Here is a 23,335-nt window from a genome sequence, read left to right as displayed (position 1 = left end):
ATGTTACCGATGAGCTTGCATCAGTATCTAACAGGTGAAACAGCTGTATCCAGTGACATGTGTAAAGACTGCACACGGATGTTTTGTGGGCATACCAAAAAGCAAATGGAGTAGTTAGCAAACTGAATCACAAGCTTTTAAATAAATAGCGGAAGTATCACTAAATTCCAAAAGGATCGGATTTAATTATATTCATTTCCTTAATTCCTTCTGCAGTTTTATCTTCACCTTTCCCCAGAACACCACTTTTGTCTTCCTCACTGATGCTAATGCAGTAGATCAGTATCAACTGTGAATCAGAGCCAGGGAAGGACCACTGCTGTGGGCTGATCACCTCCTAAGCCTGTTCCATGAGGAGACCTCCAAGGCTCTGGCTTGATATGGATCTGCAGAATCAGGCATTGCTGGATCTATAGAAGGTGAAATTGTTTTTATATGACAGAGTTGGTACTTGAATTTGAAGTACAGTAAGGAATTTGTCTTATTAATGGAAAAGAAAAGAAAAAAAACATTAAGAGACTTTAATTTTAAAATGTACTTTAAGATACCAACATTCATGAAGCTGAAGATCAGTAACAAAATAATTCCATGACAGCACTAAGATGCACAGCTTTCTACCTTATTAAAAGCTTAGTGGTTTGATCTGGAAATGCAGAAACTTGAAGCAGTGGTGATGTTTTCTGGTTTCTAGGGTGTATTAAAAGCTGTTGGAACCTTTTATTTTTAAATATGAGTGTCAGACTGACATGACATGTATCTGTATCCTGGAGTGAGCACAGGTTTCTGTGCCTTTTGCTGCCTGGCCATCAGGCACATTAGTCAGTCTGCTGTGAGGGAAGCTGAAGCTGTTACAGACAGCTCTTCCCAGTGCCTATAGTCAGCTTCAGGTTTTTTTTTCATGTTTGGAAATTCTCCTAAGTCCAATAGCTGTAGTTTAAACTGTCTTCATTAAATTGATTCCTCTAGTTCGGCTAAAAGTCATAGTGATGTGGCTGTGTTAATCTAATAAAAAAGCCCAAACAACCATCCCACCAAAAAAATGCAGGAGTAGTGCAGATGAAAAAGCTGGTTTATTGCTTTGAACAAACAAAACCACAACCCAGTAGATAATCATCATTCTCTTGTTGCTTGAGAAGGAAGTCAGTCTTCCTGGCTTATGCAGCCAGCAGAGTGATTTAACCCATTGTCTTTCATTAATTTTTTGCCTCATAGTCTAAAAATTAGTCTTCTAGTCAAGTGTGTCTTCTTTGTATGTGCAGGTGGCTAACTTAAGCACATATTTGAAGATGTCTTTAAATACAAAAACATCTTTAAATTAGCATTTTATTCTCTCTGGAGTCAGTGTTCTCTAAACTCATCTGGCATATTCTTCAAGAAAAGTAAACTCTGGTAAGCATGAAGAAGGGTACCAAACCTGTAGAAGTCCTGACTGACTGGATGAACTGCAATGCTCTCTACTACCTGCTGTGCCCATTTCCAAGAGGTTTTCGTTCCAGATGAGGCTTTCTGTCAAAGCTTTAAGAACAGAGTGTTTTGAAATAGATATGGCTATGATATCTCCCATAATAACATCCATATTCCCCAGCAGTGCTTATTTGTGGAACTTGGCTGGTAGGTGCAGAATTGGTGTGTACGGAAGATGAGGTGTTCTTTGAACCGCCCTGACCTAAGCAGCACACTTGGTCTGGCTCTGCAGAGTGCTGCTACCACAAAAGTCAGGAATTGGAGGAACACTGGTAAAAACCCATCCGAGTCACCCCAGGATGGCGGCTTTGTACTGAAAGAACCTAATCTTACGATTTTATGGTTTTCTTCATTTCACCTCTTCATTTTTATTCTTCTCTTTCTTCCTTCAGATACTTTGAGCAAAATGGGACAGAAAATGACACCGAGTTTGCAGGCACTTTGCGCTGCCTGCAGCAGAACAGTGTGAGCCATGGCTCCATGCTAGAAAAACAGGGACCCCTGGCCTGGGCATCTCCTGTGCAAATCAGCATTGGCCAGGAGGAGATAACTAACAACAAAAAATGCACCTTTTCCTGGATTTTTCAGGATAGAGAAAACACCTCAGCAAGTCTGAGCAATCTTTTCAGCAAGTAGCTGAAATTACTTTGTAGCTTTATTTCAAAAAATATGTATTGTCTGCTTGTCAAACTGTTGCTTTAAGTGCATTGTGTGTTGGTACCGATGTGTTGGGGGTTTTTAACAATTAATGATACTTTATTATTGCTTAGAATACAGGTAGGTGGGGATAAAATTTTTAACAGTAGATTTGTTTAAAAATGCTACCTTAAAAGGGTGCAATTTACATAATAAGAATTTATATCTTCATCAAAAATACAGGAAATTTCAAAGTGCATTTCATTTTGGCAATATAATCATTTTAATACTGCTTTGTAAGGTGTTAGGATAGACAAAAATACCACAATACTTGAACTTCTTTAAAGTGAAAGTCCGGGAAGTTTTATTTGACAGAAGAAAAGTTTGACCAGGCATGGTCAATTGAAGTTTTGGAAATTTAAAAAAAAAAAAAAAAAACACTCCACTTTTCAAAAATTTTACTCTTTGGTTTACCCTAATTACAAATTTATATTTAGCAGTGATAGCAGGCCAATGAACTTGCCTTTTAGTTTTAGTTTTAGTTTTGCTTGCTTGGTATTAAAGTATTTACTAAATGCTGAACTCTGGGCTGAATTCATTATAATCCTCAGGATTAACTTTAGAAGTAAACTGCATTTTCACCAATACTTTTAAAATATTGTTATTTTCCTAGTGTCTAAATGTAAATGTAATTCATCTTAACAATGCTTTAAATTTTGGCAGTGTAGCTGAAATATATCACAGGCCCAGAAACAAAGACTGGGCCATTTACAAGGTTCTTGCTTGCAAATACTGGCAATAGAGTGAATTTTACTGGGTTTGATGGATCTCTTCTAGTGTTCCTGTTGTGCACAGTCTGAAACATTGGAGTGAGTTGCAGAAGTATCCAAGACAATCTGTGATGTACAGAGAACTAAAAGGTAAAATCTCCCTGGCTTCTGGGTTTTAAGGTACCATCCACATAATATGAGAGTGTGCAGTCCTATCCTTGCCACTGATGGGGGTATTTGCCATGGGAAGATACTCTTTTGCCAAGGGAAAGGAGAAATTTTTGTTAAAAGTGAAGAAAGTCCCACAAAACATTTATGTGTAGTTCTCACATTGGAAGGATTTAGGAATGTGTGCTAATGCATCTGGAGTCCAAACCATTAGCTTTTCACTTGGAAGAAAATCCCATTGCTGCTCATAAGCAACTAATCAAAAGCCAAACACTTCCAGAAAAGAAGCATGAAGACAAACCTAGGGTAGTGCTATGTTTAAACACATGCAGTAGCATTGAATACATCACAGATGAAGCAGTAGTGAATGCATCCATTGCATCTATTGAAAGAGGTTAATAAAACATGAATGTCACTACTCAAGTTTTAGATATTAAGAATCCACCCATAGTTGTCCCAGGTGGGCTTCGTTTCACTACAGAGCCGTGCAGCAATTCAAAGCACACTGTCTCCCCCTTCTCCATTTCTGCAATAGTGAAAGAAGTCACGGTGTTCCCATGTGGGGTTTTCCTCTGGCTGCTTGAGAGAGTTCTTTTGTACCCACGGCTGAAGGAGAGTTGTCCCAGTGCTGGTCCTGAGCTGAACTCCACAGAGATGACAATTAGATAGACACCTTTGTGTGGTGCCTTAAAGTGGCTGTGTTCAGAGAAATAGCTGTTTCCATAATTGAGGTATGTTTCATTAAACCTGACTGTTTTTTCTTTATCCTTTTTTTCTGAGAATCCCACATGGAATGCCACCAATGAGTCTGAAAAAGAAAGAGGGATAGGATTTTAGCAGTGAGTGAGCACTCCCCAGGATCATCAAGCATGGGAGATAAGGTGAATCCCTGTCAGGCCCGATTTTTGTATGCTGCTTTGCAAAACTAGACACTGGAAATGGTTATGTGCTCTGGAGTAGATAAAATTATTCCCTGGGACTCTTGGAAAAGTGTAATGCTGGGACCACCCAAGGGGAAAAAAATAACATTTTTTTACTGTCCTAAAAATAAATTAGTTAAGAATATGTTCTCTGCTTATTCAGTCTTAACTACAGTTTTGCAGCACAGATGCCTAAAGGGGCTGATTTTTGTTCTATGTTATTTTTCCATAGCAAGGGCTGCAATCATAGAAGCCAGTGTTAAATTGTGGTGGTTGTAATTGCCAGGTGCTTATGTTCACATGTTTACAGGGAGAGGGAACTGGCCAGTCCCAGTGAAGTATAAGCTGAAAATTTGTCTCTGAAGCTTAGTTGCAAGAGAGGGAGTATGTGCTCTCTGGTCAGTCCTGCCTGTCCCACTTGTGCAAATTACAGCAATTCATTTAATGCATCTGTCTGCCTTGAAAAGGATTTGTTGCTTTGAGTACGCTCCTTCCAGAGTCAAGTAACAAAGTAACAGGGAAAAAGAAGCATTCCACATCAGCTTCCAAGGAGAAGACTGCTACTTCATTAATGTGAGCATCTATAAGCAAATTGTTCGTTTCTGAACTCCTGAAGTTGAATTATTTCAAGGCCAGTTTCCTTGCGGCTGTAAGGGGTGTGATTTTATTTGCCTTAAGCAAAATACAGCAGAATATCAACTTGGTTCTTAACCAATCTGCTTTTTTTGGTGGAGGGGGAAGATGTAAGTAAAGTCAGAATTTCTCCCTCCAGCATCCCACAAGATACCTGATAATTCTTGTAACTAATACTAATCTGCTCTGTGAGTCGAACTTGCAGCAGGGCTCAGAAAGAAGCTAGACCTGCCCATTAGCAAGTAAAGAGAAGAACACACCTTTTTCCACAAGTTCTGTCTGCAGTGTATTTCTTCCACTTATTGTTGGTGTATTTTCTCTGTGCTTCTCAGGCCTTTTCTTGTCTCTTTGCTTGTCGTGACCCTTCTGTTGCCTTCTCCCTTTTTTGTTCATCATTGACTGAATCTTTGTAACGTCCACACTTGTATTTGAGGCACCTGATTCTTCATTACTTCCAAATAGCTTTTTAAAAGTCACCAGATGTTCCTCCAGATTCCGCTTGACGGTTGCTAAATCTGCAGAGAGACTTTCTACAGAAACATTGAGTGGCTCAATTGCATTTGCTATTGTATGATTGCAGCAGAAAATCGCATCACCCCTGGATTCATGCCTCTTGATTGCCAGGCTCAGGTGTTTGATATCATTCTTCAGAGTCATGATGTCATTATAAGCTGAGCTATCCAAGGAGTCATCTTTGGCAGCCTCATAGTTAGGTTCCATGTGTTCTGTGATGCTGCGTCGACTGCTGACTTCATGAAGAGTAGAGGAGGTCTGTGTTTCCTCCTTGGGGTGCTCAGGAGGCATGTGAGCATCATGATTATTCTGGTGACCTCTCTTCAAGGGATGAAATCTCCTTGTAAGAGATTCTAAAGTCACGTTTTGTTCTTGCAGTTTATCTGAGAAGTATCTGAGAGATTCTTGCAGCTGGAATACTGATGGTATTAGGCTGCTAAAATCATCTTCAAAAAAGACATCCAGAAATTCGTGTCTCAGTAAAGCCTCCAGTGCTTCTTCATGCCGCATTGCATCTTTCAAGAGAGAGCTAAAAGAACTGTTGAGATACTTGATGTGTCGATGAATTTCTTCATCTTTCTTCTTCAGCAAGCCTATGTCTTCTGAAAAAGCCATAACCTGTGACTGAAGCTGCCTGTTCTCTTCTTGACGGAGGTTAAGAGACAGATGCATGGACGGAATAGCTGAGGAGAGCTCTTCAATTTCACTCTTGAAGAAATCCCTGAAAACTGACTCCAAGTGCTTCATATCCTTTGACTGTCTATCCCCAAGGGAGTAAGTGCTATTCCTTGGATCTTCCTCCAGTAAATCAGTGTCAGTAGATACTCTCTGGCAATTGCATTCCTCCATGTACCGCAGCAGATCGGAATAGTTTTCGTGAAGGTTTGAGAGGGTGTAATTGAGCTCTGATATCTGCCTTTCTATTGCTGCGTTGTTTTCTTCCATAATGACTGATTTCTCAGCTAAAGTTATTGTAAAATCTTCTGGCCTGTATTTTGAGATGTTTTTCTTTAATTCCTTAAACCACTTCTCTAAAACTGCAATATTCTGAAAGGCCACGTCTGACTCCATGTAAAGTTCTTTAAGCTGCTTTGCATGCCCTGACAGAATGTCATTCATATGCTTGATGGTTAATTGGCTGTTTTCATCCTTGGGACCATGATGTAAAGAGAGTTCTGTTAAATTTTTTTTCAAAGCCTCCAATTTATTTTCAAGAAGGTTTTGCTCTTGTTTCATGTTTGCTATGCTGTTGTTCAAAGCTAAGAAATGGGACTGCTGTATCTTATGAAGCTTCTTGAGTTTTGTGTCAATATCTGCCTTGATCATGCTGAGATTATAGTGCATATTAGCATGCTGCATTTGCACTTGGTTCTCTATATCTCTTTTCACCTGATCAACTTTCACTATGTTTTCTTGGACTTTCGATTCAAATTTAGTTCCCAGCTCCTGGAATTCCTTCTTGGGCACAGTGCTCTCTTGGAATCTTTCGATGCTTTTCTTGTTGGCTTCCACATCACGGGACAGGTTTCTTACTATGTTGGAGAGGTTCTCTAAGCTGATGCTGAAGCTTGTCCACATTGGGTTAAAATGTTTCCTTATAAAATTCTCCACATGAGGAAACAAAACTTGCTGCAGAAGCCTTTCCTGAGGAGCTGTTAAAATAGTTGGGGAAAAAAATTAAATTCTGCTTTTGCAACACAGGCTAGGCAGGATAACCCAAGAGTTCATTTTTCTATAGTAGCTGCCGTCTTACTCCCCAGAATCTGACCTCATGATAAATTTCAACAATTGCAAAAATAGCTTAGTGTTAAATCAAGGTTACTGTAAAGCACATGGCATCTATGAGTGTGCAGAAAATAACTTGCATATGTGTTATCTTTCCCATTTATGTATTAAAAACTATGCTTTTTGAAACCCTGGACCAGTGGTTTTTCCAGTGGCCACAACTGTTCACTTTCTTAACAGTTCTTAGTTGGTGGGCTCTTCCTTTTTTGACTGTGTCATAATGTTCTTTTTCTCATGCTTTCAACTTCACAAGGTTATACAGCATCTTAACAGCTGAATATTTCAGGTCAAGAGTAAATAACTTGAAAAATCTGTGCAGTCATATATGAGAATTATACTGAGGCTCGGTTTTTAAGTTTAAAATTCAAACTTGAGTGCCTTGAAGTTCAAAGAGTACCATAGTCTGTATCCTTAGAAAATGCTTCTGCAAGCCAGTGGCTCACTATGGTAAGTTAAATTCAGCAACTCTTTTTTTCCCACTTCTGTGTAGGACAGAAAGAATGTTCCAGAGATGGCTCAAATGTTTCATTTGTTCATGTAACACCGGTGTGCTATTCCACACATCAGTGTATACAGCGTGAGTATGGAAAAAGGACAAATCTAAACACCGCATCCCCAAAGAAGAGAAGAAGCCATAGCAGCAGAATAGTAAGGTTAACAAATTTTAAATATAAGAAACCTCTTCATTCTGTGATTAAGGCATATTCTGAACAGCGCCTTTCCTCTCATTTCCCATTTCTAGTTACTCTTTGGTTCATTCATTTGCATTGGGATTGCATCCATTTTTTCTCTCTTTAGAAGCAACCAACAGACCAAGTATCAGGGTATAATTGCTTTCACGTTTTCTTTCTTATCTGTGTGGTTTCACAGGGCCTATGATGGGCTGATAATTCTGCACCAGACCTCTCACCTGAATTGCTCTGGTTCACTTCTAACATCATGCTTGTACCGTTGTTTTCAATTAGTCTCTGTAAGTCACCTAAGGTGCTGGCTGCTTGATGAATATCACTTTGAAGATCATCCAGTAAAGCCTCATGATTTTGAATGACTTCGAACATGTCTCTTGAATCCACTGATGTTGACACTAGTCACAAGATTAGAAAAACAAAGTCATGCAGCGACCAGGTGACAGGTATTCATGCAAGATCTCTGAGAACACCTGTCTGGTTTTCACTCTGAAAATTTTGCACTGACATTTAGGTGGTCTGTTGATTTCTGGTACCTTAAACTGCAGTTCATCTGCAATTATTTTTTTCAGTAGTGATGGAAACCTAATACATTCAAATATTTGCAGAGAACTTCAGCTACAAATGCCATGGTGGCAATAAAATGCTCTTAGTTAAGAATCTCCCCATGCCATAAAAAATATTTTGGAATACTAACTCTTCAAGCCATTGGCTGAAATTATGGCAAGATTTAACAACCTATAATGAAAGGAGGTGATGAAAGAGCAATTGAGACATTCCGAAGAGGAATCAGGAATGTGTCAGAGCTGACTCATCGAGGGGCCCTTTAGCTGATGTTTTTCTAAATAAATGCTTGCAAATTTGAGCTGTAGATTTCAAGGTGTGCAATACTTCCCTGAAGCTAATTGCTGAAAGGCACTTAATAACACTGCAAGCCACACCATTTCCCATGTGGTGAGAGAAGATCCTTCTTGGTACTTGCACTGTGGAGTGCCTGAGATACAAATCTATGGTAACTTGTAATTGTAATTTCAGAGCTACTGAGGGGCCGTTCTAAAATAGCATTTTCCGTGGGTTGTTTTTCTAATAGATTTGTGAGCATGGTGTGCTGTCCTGTGCACCTACTTTGCAGAGCAAGGGGGTAACATCCATGCCACTGAAAGGGCTAAGGCTCTGCACCAGCTGCTATTCACTGATGACCAGATAGTTTTGAAACTTCGGGATGCTTTGTTGTGAGTATTCACAGAGTGTTATAGCATTTATGTCAATAAATGTATTATTTCAAAGCTTCCCCAGAGAACGCTTTCACTGAGAAATTGTCCATAGTTTATCACTTTAAAATTACAGCGTTTTTGTGGGTTTTTTTCTGATTAGTGGCTGAGAGGTAAAAGGATGACAAGCAAAATAACTTCAAGCACATACTGTGGTTTGAGAACTCTTCTTCTCGTCCTTCAGTTTCAGTTCCTGGCACCAGAATAAAATTAGGATCTGCAATTGAGGTAGGATACAGCTGTGAAAAAGTTTTAGATGCACAAACTACTACAGTTTAGCAAGACCACACAGGAATTTCATGTGTTGTGTAACTGGTGTGGAGATAGGCTTCCTGGGGAAAGAACACCTTCTCTGGAGAGCTTACTTTCCTTGCACTGGCAAACAACATTGCATACATGGCAGTGCTGTGCAGTATAGCGTGGGGATTTTTAACTCATGCCAAATTACTGCTCATCAGAAATTAGTCTATTGCAAATACGTGGGGCTTTTTTCTTTTCTGGGAGTCCCATCTACAGATCTGCAAATTCCTCTTCCTTATTCCACAGTTACGTGAACATTCTGGTGGCAGCAACAGTGTAGCAGTACAAATGAGGAGATAATGATGGAGGAGTTGGTTTTGGTCAATGGTGTAACAATAGAGACTAAAATAGTTGCACTGCATTTGGTAATATCTTTCCAACATTTTATGTGAAGTTCACCACCTAGAGATCAACCCACAAGTGAAAGCTGTATGTGAAGAAAAGCTAAACCTACAGAGATTTTTATTTGTGGAGTCTGTAGGTGAGTTAGACGTAGATTGTGGAAACAATTTCAGACATGTGTTTGCCTTTTTTTTTTTTTTTTTGTTGCCTTAATTGCTAGAGAGAATTACCTTTTATCCATTTAAATTCCCTTAATTCCATTTAAATTCTTGAATCTGTTTAAATTCTGCTTGTTGAGTATTATTTGCTAAATCCTGCCAGTCTAATTTTTAAACCCATTCAGTTTTTAAACCACACTCTCTCCCCTCTCTCTTTATTAGCAGTTGCACAGATCATAGAATCATAGAATGGTTTGGGTAGGAAGGGGCTTTAAAAAACACGTAGTTGCCACCCCCTCACCATGGCAAGGAACCTTCCACTATCCCAGGCTGCTCAGAGACCCATCCAACATGGCCTTGAATGCTTCCAAAGATGGGGCACCCACAACTTCTCTGCGAGACCTGCTCCAGTGCCTCACCACCCTCACAGTAAAGTGTTTCTTCCTCATACCTAATCTGAACCTGCCCTATTTCAGTTTGAAGCCATTTTCCCTGGTCTTACCACTTCACGCCCTTGTGAAAAGTCCCTCTCCGTCTCTCTTGTAGCCCCATTAGGTACTGAAGGGTGCTCTGAGGTCTCCTTGGAGCCTTTTCTTCCCCAGGCTGAGCAGACCCAGCTCTCTCAGCCTGCCTCCATGGAGGTACTCCTGGATCTCTCCAACACTTCAGGACTCCATGTCCTGAAGGTGGGGAGCCCAGAGCTGGATGCAAGACTCCAGGTGGAGTCTCAGGAGGACGGAGTAGAGAGGCAAAATCCCCTCCCTCAACCTGCTGCCCCCACTGCTTTATTCAACAGTGCAGTGGATTACAGTAGTTCACCCTAAAGGCTGTTCCTGGAGCTTCCATGGAGGTTACAGCCTAGGCACTGTTCCTGCCTGTGCTGTGGAGCTGCTCCCTGCTCCAGGAGCCAGTGCCTTTGCAGCCAGGGTAAGCAGAGAGGAGCAGCAATGCAGAGTGAAGGCTGCCCTCTCCTCTGAAGTGGACACTTTGTGCTTTCCAAGCCAGATGATTTCATCCTGTGAACTGATCATAGGGGCATTTCACATACTAGTGTTTCTTTCTGATGTCACCAGTTTCTACCTATAATTAGGCATTCCTAGATGGACTTGTTTAAGATGGACATCTGACAGGCTTTCCAGCAAATGAATACCTTTCTCCATGTGTAAAGATTACAAAGGTGCTATTAACAGAAGAATAAGTAGCTAATGCTATTTAAGTATTTATTGCAGCTAATTACAACTGCTCTTGTCTCAAAGTATCAGTGATTTGGGACATAGCAGACTGAAAAAAACAAGGCACCAATTCTGAAAAAAAGGAAAAAAATTAGCAAATTAATTTCTTGCCATTGTGCCTGGCATTTATTCATTCATTCCTATACTTGTTCTCCAGCTTTGCTTACCACGCTGTTCACAGTCCTTGCCAAGAAATCCAGGGCAGCATTTCCACTGCAAAGATTTCAAAACCTTCTGTTTCACTTGGTAGACTGGCTTCAGAGCTGTCCTGTACCTGGGGAGGAAGGGTCTGGGCATTAGATTTATTGTAATAGAGTCCTTTGCAATCAAGTTTGAACTGATCCTGAACTTCTGTAGTATTCTGATGAGGTGTAGAGAGTGTTTTATTATTAAACACATTCCTTCAAAATGTTGCAGATACCAAGGAAGATAGAAATTTGTTTAAAACTCCCCTAGAAATAATGATGAGGCTTCAGTACTGTTGAAAACATCCTTTAGGTACTTCAGAGGAAATTCTGTTTTCTTCACTGGTTTTATTTAGGACACTTACATGATCCTCTGGCAGTCTGGGGCTCCGTTTGGGCAGGGCTGTTGGGAGTTCACAATGTACTTCTCCTTCATGCAGGCTTCTATGTATGTGACCAGCCGGGACTGCGTGAACGAACACCAGTTCCTAGTGGAAAAAAACCATGGGAAAAGAGTTTGAAGTAGCTCTCTACGTCTCTGCCTGTAACAGTGCCAAGAAAAAGTGAGATGCAGAAGGGCCTTTATTTTTACTTTTGTATTTTTTCCCAGCTGTATGATGAGGAAAGTGGAAAATGCTTCCTACCTTCTCCCTCCACTCCCAATTCATTTGTTTTCATTCGAGATGTTTATCTGAGTTTGTTACAAAAGGGCTGATTGTCTGAACTTTGATGCATTAGTTCCATTTCCAGTCCTTTCATTTTGCAGGAGAAATTTCCAACCCATGATAACCTGTGGGTTAATGTCACTTTAAATGTCAAATTGTCTTTCTAGGCATATTGCCATTTCAGATGCCTAATGACTGACTCATCAGGTTGAGGCAGACTGCTTCTGAAAGCTTAATCTGACATTAACTCCATTAATAATATCTTCCTAAGTATTACTTCAATATAATATAGTAAGTGATTGGATTTTATTAAATAGGCTATCTTCAAAATAATTTCTCCCATCACCTGCAGGAAAATAATATTGGGGGGAAAGGGTTGTTTCAGATTTATGCTTCTGATGCCTGGAAAAAGGCTGTTCTTTCCAGAGGTCCAAAGACTGAACAGAGACTAAACAGAGCAAAAGGAATAAAATAGTTATTTATTGAAAGGATGCACTTTGGGCAGTGCAAGAACCTGTTTGGGGCTACACCCAAGTCAAATCCAAGATGGATCCTGGTGAGGGGTTTTTGCACTTTTATAAGTTTTGATTCATCCACACATTGGGTCAATTGTCCAACCACAGCCCCATGCTATGAAATCCCAGCCCCTGGATTGGCCCCGTTGTTTCTGCTTTTTGGGTTGTCCTTGATTCTCTAGCTGGAAAGGGATTGCTCTGTCTAACAACCCTGTGAAGGGAACTTACTAACAGCTAATATGAAGTTTCAGAGTTACACATTAAGCAGCAGAGAATCTGCAAGGACAAGTGAGTTTTCGTAGTCTGATTAATTTTCCAAGTCAGAATTGCATAGGTAGCTGTTAATCCCAGAGTGTAGATGAGCCTCTTCCTTTAAAGTCAAGGCTTGGCAGTGGAGTGTTGGCTGAAGTTTGATGGTTAAATCCAAGACCAGAAGTGGCAGGAAGTGACGAGTAATAACCATAATGGAAACAGCTGAACTTTAGGCAGTATATTTTTAACTGGGAATACAGGAACCAAGTCTCTGACTATCAGCATATATGGAAAAAGTTTGCCCCTCTGAGGGAATTGGTGAAACAATGGGGAACCAAGTCCTGTACAAAAGCAGAAGCTGGCACTGCAGGAGCAAGGAGAAGGGGAGGAAGCTGAAAATACCAGGATGGAAGGGCAGACAGCCTGAGCTGGCTGGGAACAGTTCACTAGGCTTGCTTGGGCCATAGCCTGTTTTGCTCCCCTGTTTCTTAAAGAAAATGTGATTGAGATTTCAGCAAGTACTCATGCAAGCAAAACTCTTCATCTGTTAGAGGCAAGGGCAGGAATCTGGCAAAGCCTGCAGCGCTGGGAAAGCAGGACAGGAAAGGAGACTGCTGCCTTTGTTGTGATTTCCAGCCAAAACAACTTGTTTGAGCTGTGGCTTTAAGGCCTCTGCAAGTGACTGGGGGAAATTTTGGGCCTATGACCAATGGGAGTCATGGTTCTTACAGGACTGAACTAGAAGACAAATCCTCATTTTTTTATTGAAGTATTACTCTTCCAAAGTGAAACACTCAGCTTGTGTCAGAGTGTAAAACCACTCAGTAAAATCCAGCAGACCAGCACACATCCTCTGGTGACATCTGCCTGCGAGCTGTGCCTAAGTCTCTGGGCTTCTGTGGCACTTTTCTGGTAATTGGTGTCAGTTAAATAACTGAAACAGGGACCTTGTTTTGGGCTGTCTTCTCTCATGTGCTTGGCAAAGCATAGCTGGGAGAGGCTTTCTCCCTCAAATCCTTTTTCCAGGGGAGATGAAGTACCCAGACACTGTTGCTGGAGCTCACTGGTGTTGCTAGGTGCAGGATCCCTGCCTCTGCCAGCAGGATGCCTGCCAGATCCAGGCAGGAGTCTGCATTCAGTGTGGAAACCTCCTTTTAAAACAGCATTCTTTGGCTTCAGGGCTTTGTTCTTTCCTAATGAAAACAATCCACACCCAGTGAATCATCATCTGGGCTGGTTTCTTTTTTTCCCACCATATGCAGGTCCTTCCTAACAAGTCCTTGAAGTCATGTCAGCCACATAGAGCAAAGCCAAATGTGCACATGCATCAGCCTGTGTGAGCAAGAATGAGGCACAGTGGGACTGTGAGTGCTTTTGCTGTATTGCACAGGTGGCTGTGCACAGGAACAGGAAACACAAGGATTCCTTTTCAAAACATGCTAATGTGTTGGAGGTACCTGGTGGGCTTCCCACTCGTAGAAAGGGGTTATGTTGTATCAGAAATTCAGTCAGTGGTTGATCCCGACTTGATGCCTGCTTTGGACTGTTACTAGTATTCTACTGAATGAATAGTATGAGGGGGAAAAAAAGGGAGGAATATGATGGACTCTGAATCAAAACTTCTTTTAATACTGGTCACAGTTCTTCATGTCCAGTTTTCTTTACTATATTTTACTTGTTCTCTCTCTCTTGATCTTAAATGTTTACTTGTGGAGCTGAAGGGCTATGTAAAACCATGTTTTTGTTTTAAGCACAAAAACTTTGAGAGGTTTTGAGTTCTATAAAACTTATCAAAGTTTATTCTTTCCGCAAATAAGTAGATAAAGCCTGTAATGAGCTGCCAAATAGATACATGTGCCCAAATACTTCTATTGCAGTATTTTTTTTACAACTGGTAAAATACTTCCTTTAGAGAAACTTTGCTATCTGTAACTAAAAATACTCCTTAACGGGTTTAACCTTGAAGGAAAATATGTCGTTCTTCAATGTTAAGTGCAACAATGTAAAAGACTTAGAAGGGCTTGATCTAAACTTCAGTGAGGCAAGCAGGACTTCTCTGGCACCAAAGACTCTGAATCAGGCTGTGAAATTTCAAAGAGCTGCTCCTTCACAAATAGCACTTTCTTATTTGAGCTGGTTTCTGGAACACAGCAGCTCTGTGTTCTGCTGCTGCTTTTTTTCTCCTCTTTGTAACTAAGTCTCCTCATTCACTGAATATGTAACCAACTTAACACCCTCTGCTTTTATACTCTTTAATACAGTGTCCTTTGCTGCAAGCTTCTGCTGCTGGGGGGAGAGAGCGTACAGAGAAGCCGCTCATGTGAGGAGAGCAGAAAAGCCTTCCCTGGTGAACAGTAATGTTTATCACAGTGCTGCAGGTTAGAGCAGTGCTTGAGAGGACCCTCAGAAACTCAGGGCTGCATACATTCCATTTGTTCAGCAGCTTTTCCTGGTTCACAAACCACAGAAATTTATCCCTTTTTTATAAACCAGGAAAAAGTGGTTTAGTAATTTTCTTTGCTAGACTGTGGTTTTCTTGGTTTTTCTCCCTAGACTTCATTCTAATTATAAATTAATCTTATTAAATAGAATCTTCACATGCATCTATTCACTTGTGCCTAATTCTGAGGCAACTGTATTCTTATGTCTGAGGTTAAATATATCTGATGACAAAGCATTCTGTATTTAAATAAGATTCAGCAAATATAGGTTAGCTCAAGCTCTTTTTATATCAAACTTTCAGATGTTTAGAAACTGATACTAAAATTATTTTCTTCTTGCATCAGATCTGGTTCTGCTTTACTGAAACATAGCAAAATGGGGGCAGTTCTTTCTCTGATTCTAGGATTTGTCTGGGCCACCTTATATCACAGGAAACAAAATAAAACCCACAGAACCAGGAGAAAAGGTTAGATGGCTGCTCTGCAGTAATTGACTGTGCTCAGATGAATATGGGGCAGTGTCTTTCCTTCATACAGGCAATTACAGCGTGAGTAAGTGTGAGTAATGCTCCCCAGCTCAGTCAGGGACTGACATACTTTGGTTCTCTTTGCTCTCTTGACTGGCACTTCAAGTGCAAAATTTTAGATGTTTCCTAGGTCAGTGGAATTTTTGCCTGAGCAAAACCTTCAGTAATTCAGGATGTTGCATGTTTTTTATAAGTTTTGTTATTCTTTTGGCTGTGCTGGTCCAACTTAGTTGTCCTTCAGCAGTTTCCTCAGGTTTCTATTCTCAAGGATCCCAGTGCCTATAATTACTTTGAAAACTCCTGCCTAGCCATGCCTGTGTCTACTACTCACAGTGTGCAAAACTTTTCAAGACTGTACCATTTTCCTATGCAGCACAAAAGGCACTAGATAAGCAATAATTCCTGCTTAGTGTGCTACAGAAAGGTAGTAGAAGACTGTTATTTCAGTTTAAACAAGTGATTTTCCACTGTACAGAATTACTTTTGACTTATACCAATTGAAGAAGAATATAAGAATGAGGCTTTAGCTGTGGTTGGTTTTTCCCTCAGTGCAAATTTCTCACTGAAAAGAAGAAGCAGCCTCAGTGAAACGGAGATGAAGTACCACATTTAAATTAATCTAAACTAAGACTGTGCATATCAGTATTGAGATATATCTTTTTCTTTTTCATGGAATACAGGAAGTGTTAAGCTGCTGGGAAAGGCGCTGGCTCCCCAAAGCAGCTTGGTGTGCATGGGGTTTTTAATTAGCAGACAAGTAATGCCTGGTGGTCTGTCAGTGAATTCTCCAGCTCTTCCCAGGCAGCCAGCAGCCTTATATTACAGACAGCAGAAACTCTCATATTTCTCCATCTTTCCCTCAGGAAAACTCCCAAGGGGAGTAGAACTCCCTCTAGGCAGGGTCTGGGATCTTCCTGTGTCTCATCCCATGAAACACCCTTGTTTTCACTATGGTAAAAGCAGATTGATTTGCAGTTCACCTTGACGAACTGGACTGAAAAGAGTGGCAGTGGTAGTTTCAAAATGTGGGTTTCCATGCAGTGCTGAAAATCTTCCAGAACCCTGAGTAACCCAGGTTGAATGCAAGGTGTATTCCAGCAGTTCCAGGTGTTATCAGCTGGGATAGTCCTGTCCTGCAGGATCATACTGCAGGGAAGACTTGAGAGCAAATGCAGTCCTGAACTGGGAGCAAGAGTTCAAGAAACAGCAGGCTTGACTGGGAGCTGGTTTTGAGCCAAGTCCCACTGTTGTACAAACTATTTCAGAGAAGAAAATGCAAGAGGTTTTTCCTCTTCAAGAGCATCCACAGCCATTACCTGATTTCTGTTCCCCTCTGCAATGGAAGTTCTACAGCCCATTGAGAGGGCAGCTTACACTTGGATTTTATCCTTTGATTCCTGCAGACTGATCATTCTTTTGTCAGACCTCATCTGGAAGCAGGAATTCCAGCCAGTGGCCACCCTTTGGCACACCTGTTTTGATGTCAGGGAGTGAAAACTTGGGAAACCAAGCTTCCTGTGCTCAGGGTGCAGACAGAGTGCAACAAGGTTTTGCCCTGATTGTGTTTGGGACACAAGGGGAGATTCGTTCAGGGCTGCCCACTGGTCACTTGTTCATGGGGCACTGACCCACACAGGCAGGAAAATGTTGGGTCCAGGTGGGGACAGTGCTGATGGTGGTTCTGCAACTATGCTGAAACAGGAGCTCCCTTGCTATCTGCTGAAGAAATTAATTGCAGTAATGAGCTGTGAAATAAATCAATCCCATGGGCACAGAGGGTTCAGTAGCTCCTGCTATCCATTCCTGTGTCATTTGCATCAAGCAGGCTAATGGGGAGCTATTCCACCTGCAGCTGAGCTGCCCAATGACAGCCAAATATTGGAGAATTTCCTGAAGTCCTGAAAGGAGCCAAGTGCCTAACTTTGATAGGAAATCATTGCTTCTGTTGGTGCACTTGGCACTGCAAAAGCTATTGTTGAGCACTCTGGCTGTTCCACTGCTTTGCAGGATGTTGGGGGCTGAAGATCACTTTTAGCTGCACTTCATCCAAACTATTTTCATTTAAGCATATGTTCTGTGCCCCTTTGGTGGGAAATTTCAGTGTCCCATAAGCTTCCTGCAAAAGCCCCTGCCTTGGTTTGAAAAAATAGATGAGTCACTGTGCAACTGGTCTTAATTAAATTAATGGATTCTTCCTGTAAAAGCAGACAAAAAATAATAAGCTATTAAGATTGAAAGTGGACTCTCCTTAGAATAAGTCATTTGGGTTTTCTCTGCTTGTGTACACTTGGGGGGATAGTTACATGTTTTGACACACTGGGTAGTCATGAGAACAGGCCTGATTCTTTGTGGCTCCTTGATGTGGAATGAGAGGAAGAGGTGAGTGTTTCAGAGATAGCACACCAGAAACCTTCCTCTAATCAAGGGTGGCTTCACAGAATTGTGTGTCCAAAACTGAAAATATATTAATGAAATTAAGGTTTTGCTTAAGCTGAAGATTCCTGCCTTTCCTGTTTAATAGATCAGATGGTGGAGTTTGGGAACTTTTTCATTTTGTTTTTCCAGTTCTCTCAGGTATGTTGTAAAAAAAAATCCCAGGAGATGACACTGTCTGTTTGCACATTAAAAAGAAAGAAGGAAAAATGAACCACCTACCCAGCTGCAGGGCAAAACCAGAACAGGGGCCACTTGGCAATGATTACATTTCTGGAAACAGAAGTTCTGTGAGACTTTGGATAGATGGGGATGCCTGCTGTAGTTGCTGTGCTCCTTCCCATTCCGGCACCACCGTCCATTTCTCCCTTACAGGGTGAGCCATCCACCTGGGGACTGGCTCTGTCAGTGTGGTTACTGAGGGGGAAGGTTAAAAATAACCTCTGCTTTTTCCTGAGATTATTTTTAGCCTGGAATGCTTAAGTGATCTGGTTTACTTGACAGACAGGTCAGGCTAACTGAGGGTACAGGCAGCTTTGGGCTTTGCATGTGCCTTTTGCATGCTTCATTTGTCTTGGTTTCTTTAATGAAATACAGCACTAAGTGCTTGAAATCTGAGTTGTGAGCCTGACTGCTCCTGATGTACAGGTCTCTTAATTTCCCTTTCTAATTCTGCTGAAAGTTTGGGGTACATGTGGATCCATTTACCTCAGTAGAATAAAATAGCTGAAGTCAAACCAGTCAGGTCATATGAGATACAGCTACTGGGGAGAAAAGCAGTATACAAGTTTATTTTCTTTGGAAAGTTGGCTTCTTTTGATAGTTTTCATTTTGTAAACATATGGACACTTGTCCACTTGAATGTGCAGAGTTTCTTCTATTTGTTCAGATACAAGCAACAGCTGAAATACTAAACTATTACCTAGTTCTTCATCTAAAGGCCAGTAACTTCTTACTGATTTATATTTTAAAACACTTACATGAAAAAATCTTGTTATTCTTAGTAGAATTAGCAAAATAACATATCCAAGCATTTGACTGGGATCTAAGGAGCCATTTCATCTCACATGTTGAAACAGAAACCAGAGGATTCTGACTAATACCTTGCACTACATGGTCAGGATGATCTCAGTTATTCAAATAACTGCAATATGAAAAATTATACTCTACATTTTTTTAAATATAAGAATATTTTGTGACTACCACTATTCCTAATACAAGGGGAAGATAAGAAGCAGTTGAATAAAACACTTGCTTTTTTTTTTTTTTAAATAATGAGTATCTCAGCATTGTCACAAAGACCAATAGACTTTGTTTGTTTCCTAGTTCTGCGGAAAAAAAAAAATATTTTCTTATTTCAAAAGCAAAGTAGATATAAGACATGATTTTGGTAGAAAACTATTCTCCACCATCCTGGGCTTTTTTGGCATGTCTGTCACACTTTTATGGCATGTCTTTGTCTCCCTTTATCTCTCAATTCCTATTTAACTCCTGATGCTTTTCTTCTTGTTCTCCTCTTGAGAGATATGAAGCTCTTTTCTATTTTTTTTTTTTCCAGGGAATGTGTCACGCTTGTAGGGAGGAAATGCCAGATTCATGACAACATCTTGTCTGTGCATAGCAGGGTACTGCAGCCACAGCAGCTGACAGGCACACAAGGGCTTTATGCTCTGAAGGTGTATGCTTCAACCATTTTAGAATTTGGAGTGTGGTTACAAGAAGAATTGTTTTGTCCGTTCTTATTCATCCTCTCTCTCTTTACTTTTAGATATAATTCCTCTCAAAGTCTCAAATTTCTTTTGTAAGGCTTAGCAGCTGCCTGACCTTGTGTGTGCTGTGTGACAGCTCTAGAAAACAAAAAATACCTTACAAAAAATACCAGGCTAGATCTGGATTATATGTAGTCATCCACAAAGCTTTGTAATTGGGAAGAATGTTATGATTTGACTCATTATGCAACTATCTCCATAAAAGAAGGAAGTATTTCTCTCCTTGGGAGGAAATTAGGATGAGTCATAGCTGGTATTGAGCTGAATTAGACAAGCTGGTGCTGAACAGAACCCAAGGAAGAAATCCTGATTAAGGAAGTGTATTACAGTGTCTTGCTGACCTGTAATGCTGCCCTTTTTACAGCATTGAATTTTCACAGTACTGGGAGTTCTCAGAATGTTCTCAGCATTTCAACCAGCAGTCAAATGATTACCACCTTGCAGTGTAACTTGGAAGCCCAGAGTACCCCTTGGGCCTTGTTTCCTTCCTTTGACAGAGTCTGAGCTGCATTAACCTGGAGCTGGTTGATTAACAGAGAAGTCATTGTCATTATCAAACACTACCCATCAGGAAGCCTTGCAGGCTTTAGGAAGTGCCTCAGGGCTTTAGCAGGAGGTACAGATTTGTGGGGAGATGTAGTGTGAAAGACAGCAAGGTTTTCATACATTCACCATGTTACATGCAGAAGGAAGGCCTTAATTTTGCGTGTAAATAAGATTAGAAACAGGATTGCATACTCCATTTTGCATGAAAGGGAAACATGACATGAGCAAGGTTTTATGGTCTCTTTCCATCTCACTTTTTTCCTTTCCTCAAGAGTATTTAAAGGGAAAAATACCAGGGCATCCTAAAGCACTGAGCTGTGAACAGCACTCAGTGTGCTGCTGTTTCAGCTCTCCTGAACAGGGCTCTGCTGTACCCATCCATCAAGTTATAAAAGATTCATTCACTGTCCTGCTTGGTTTTCATCTATTTTAAACATTTAGAGACCTACTTACATGCCCTGTAAAACTTACACAAATCATAGGGTTTGGGAATATTTCCAGTGAAGTGCATGCCTTTTATTCTCAGAATGGCTACTCTTCTGCTACAGATTACCCTGAAAAGCATTTTGCTGGCATGAAAACATTTGCCAGGGGGTGGGGGTGTGAAATTTGCAGTAATTTTCATGTTTATTCATTATTCCTTACTTTGTTATATTTACTAGTCAGTACTTTTTTTTTCTTTGCTAACATCCTGCCATTCTCTTTCTGCATTTCCAAGGCCCAAGCCTGCAGACAAGCACATTTTGCTAATGGGCAAAGTTTGCCATGCTCAGCAGAAATAGTCAGCATTGGTTTATGATAAGAAACAGTCAGTGAATTAACATCCTCTAGTTCTGCTTTGCCAGAGGTAGTGTTTTGGTTTATGGCAGAAATGGGAGGCTTCACCTCTGCCAGGTGTGTGCACACCCTTAACCCCATCCTGCTGTCTCAGATTAAGCAAACAACTGGTTCCATCCTACATAGACAATGCAGTATTTGTGCAGTTAAAGCATTTAAACCACTCTTGGTGGTTTATATAGATTATATATATATATATGTATATATGTGTATATGTATAGATTGGCATATATATATTGGCCCCTAAAATCTAATGTCTTTTAATGAGAAGTTTCTAATGAAAACAGTCCTGTATCAGCAGAATATAAAAGTATCAGAGAGGGTTGCCCTCTCACTATGTGTAAGAAGACATGTTGGGGTACTTACCCATTTCGGGGCTGTGGGCTCGCAGCTTCAAAATCCCCTCTGTCTTCCTGATGTGAGGAGATCACACCTGAAGGGTAATCTTGAGTATCCTCCCTGAGCCTTTCTGCCTCCCAGGAACCTCCTTGGCGTGGCAGAGGAGGTCTCTGGGGGTGTGCAGAGGTCTCATGAGCTCGTGGCTGTAAGCTGTGCACGGAGCCATCACGATACCCATGATGGGCTGCGCGTCCCCCCAGCTTTGCCAGTCCTACTGTACTGCAGACCAGCAAAAGCTGCACCAGCATCCTGGGCTTCTTCCCCCCCCACTTACACCTGCCTCTTGTTCTTTTCTCTGAAGCTGAGCCTGAATTACCTCAGAAACGCCCCAGCAATATTCTTTAACTGGAAAGTTGGAAGAAGGAAGGAAAAAAATAAAAAAAAATTGTAACAAAGAGCGGAAAGAGCTCTCGGCCCTCCCAGCTGCTGTGGAAACGTCCGTGGCTGTTGAACAATGTGAGCCTGGTTCCTGTGTGGGGCTCAGACGTCTCTGACAGGGGGCAAAAAAAGGTGGTAGGAATATAGCTTATTCAAGGAACTTCTGAGCTTGCCTGCCTTCTAAACTTATCTGTGAACAGGAACTCGGCTTTTATCAACTGCCTTCTCCCTCAGGCACAGGAAAAGGATGTTAGCTTAAAGGAAAGGAAGAGAAAAGAAAGGAAAGAAAATACTGAGTGCTCTACCAGACTCTCATTACACTACCAGAAAATGTCACAGACCTGCCTGGTCCAGTGCTGCACATGGAAGCTTTTTCTACAATTTAAAGGCTCAAATACCTTGGCTTTAGCAGCATGGTATTTGTGGTATGTAGAACAAGTCGCAGACATTGAGGGACTCGGAGCAAATGTGCAGCAAAAACAGCCTACAAACATCCATTCTTCTGCGACCTTTGCAAAGTATCTCTGTGAATCATAGTCTGTTCCCACCAAAATGGAAGATTTTCATGAAGCTGACCTTCAGAGAGGTCAGCATAATTGAGCATTTATAAGAATTTCTGTTTGGGTTGTCATCTCTTGGTGTCAGGCCGAATTTTTTTTTCTTTTTTTCTAAAATTAGTATTAAAATAAAAACCACTGGCCAAGAGCTGCTGTCAAGAGCTACCTCTGTCACCACATTCTAATGAATTTTTTTTTAAAGGCTGTTGAAGTTTCATGTAGTTTTCTTACTGGTTTTGCTTTGCTAGTGGTGCTGCTTTTAGTTTTGTTGCTTTCATTAACTGTGTTTCTTCTTTCACTGTCTAGCAGGATGATGTGCTCTGGCATTTTCAAGAATAAAGTGAAGGGGAATGATGGTCCACTGAGAAAACAAGTGGGAACGCAGGACTGCTAGATCATCTAGCAGTGTGAATGATGAGATGAGCAGCCCAAAGTTCAGTATGTCCTGCAGAGCATTAGATGTAAAGCTTTTATGGATTTGTTCCAATACCAGCTGAAAATAGAGGATAAAATCTCTCCAGGATTTTGGAAGGCTTGTTACTACAGGCTATAAAGGCATCTCCTTATCGGTAGCTGGATTTGCACCCCTCTCCTGATGCCCCTATTTTATTCCTAATGGAAGAACATAGAGAAACATGGAAATGCCCCTCCAGACCTGTGGTAGACACTGCTGCCCAACAGCAGCATATGGGGCCAGGCAGGGAGAGATTTTGCTAATTCTAAGGGAAAGCCTGTTCTTGCTGTAGCAGTCCCTTCTCCAGGGAGATGAAATCATAAGGTCTGGACTGAAGACTGAAAAAAATTAGCAACTTCCCTGTGTTCCTTCCTGCTGCTTTTATTTCAGAATTGTGTGCATCCTGCAGTAGCACATGTCAATGTGTGAATATTTCATGTACCATGTTTCACATGGAAATGTGCTTTTCTCACAAGTAACTGGATGTGACCTAAGCATT

At 41.0% G+C, this 23,335-nt stretch overlaps 1 protein-coding gene across 3 annotated transcripts; it reads right to left on the bottom strand.

Moving 5' to 3' along the window:
* Positions 1 to 540: 540 nt before the first annotated feature.
* MMRN2 (multimerin 2) lies at positions 541 to 21,991 on the bottom strand. 3 transcript variants are annotated; one of them, XM_033066713.1, is made up of 7 exons: positions 21,415 to 21,991; positions 11,429 to 11,551; positions 11,046 to 11,152; positions 8,998 to 9,063; positions 7,800 to 7,973; positions 4,852 to 6,756; positions 541 to 3,846 (listed from the first exon to the last, which is right to left on the bottom strand). In XM_033066713.1, exons 1-7 carry the CDS (start codon positions 21,693 to 21,695, stop codon positions 3,458 to 3,460), a joined length of 3,045 nt encoding a protein of 1,014 aa, XP_032922604.1. In that variant the 5' UTR covers positions 21,696 to 21,991; the 3' UTR covers positions 541 to 3,457. The 3 variants fall into 3 exon arrangements, with proteins under 3 accessions (XP_032922604.1, XP_032922605.1, XP_032922606.1); XM_033066714.1 differs by lacking the exon at positions 7,800 to 7,973; XM_033066715.1 differs by lacking the exons at positions 7,800 to 7,973; positions 8,998 to 9,063.
* Positions 21,992 to 23,335: the final 1,344 nt, after the last annotated feature.

Source organism: Catharus ustulatus, chromosome 8 (assembly GCF_009819885.2).
Source record: "Catharus ustulatus isolate bCatUst1 chromosome 8, bCatUst1.pri.v2, whole genome shotgun sequence".
NCBI lineage: Eukaryota > Metazoa > Chordata > Aves > Passeriformes > Turdidae > Catharus > Catharus ustulatus.
This window is presented reverse-complemented; position numbering and strand designations above follow the sequence as displayed.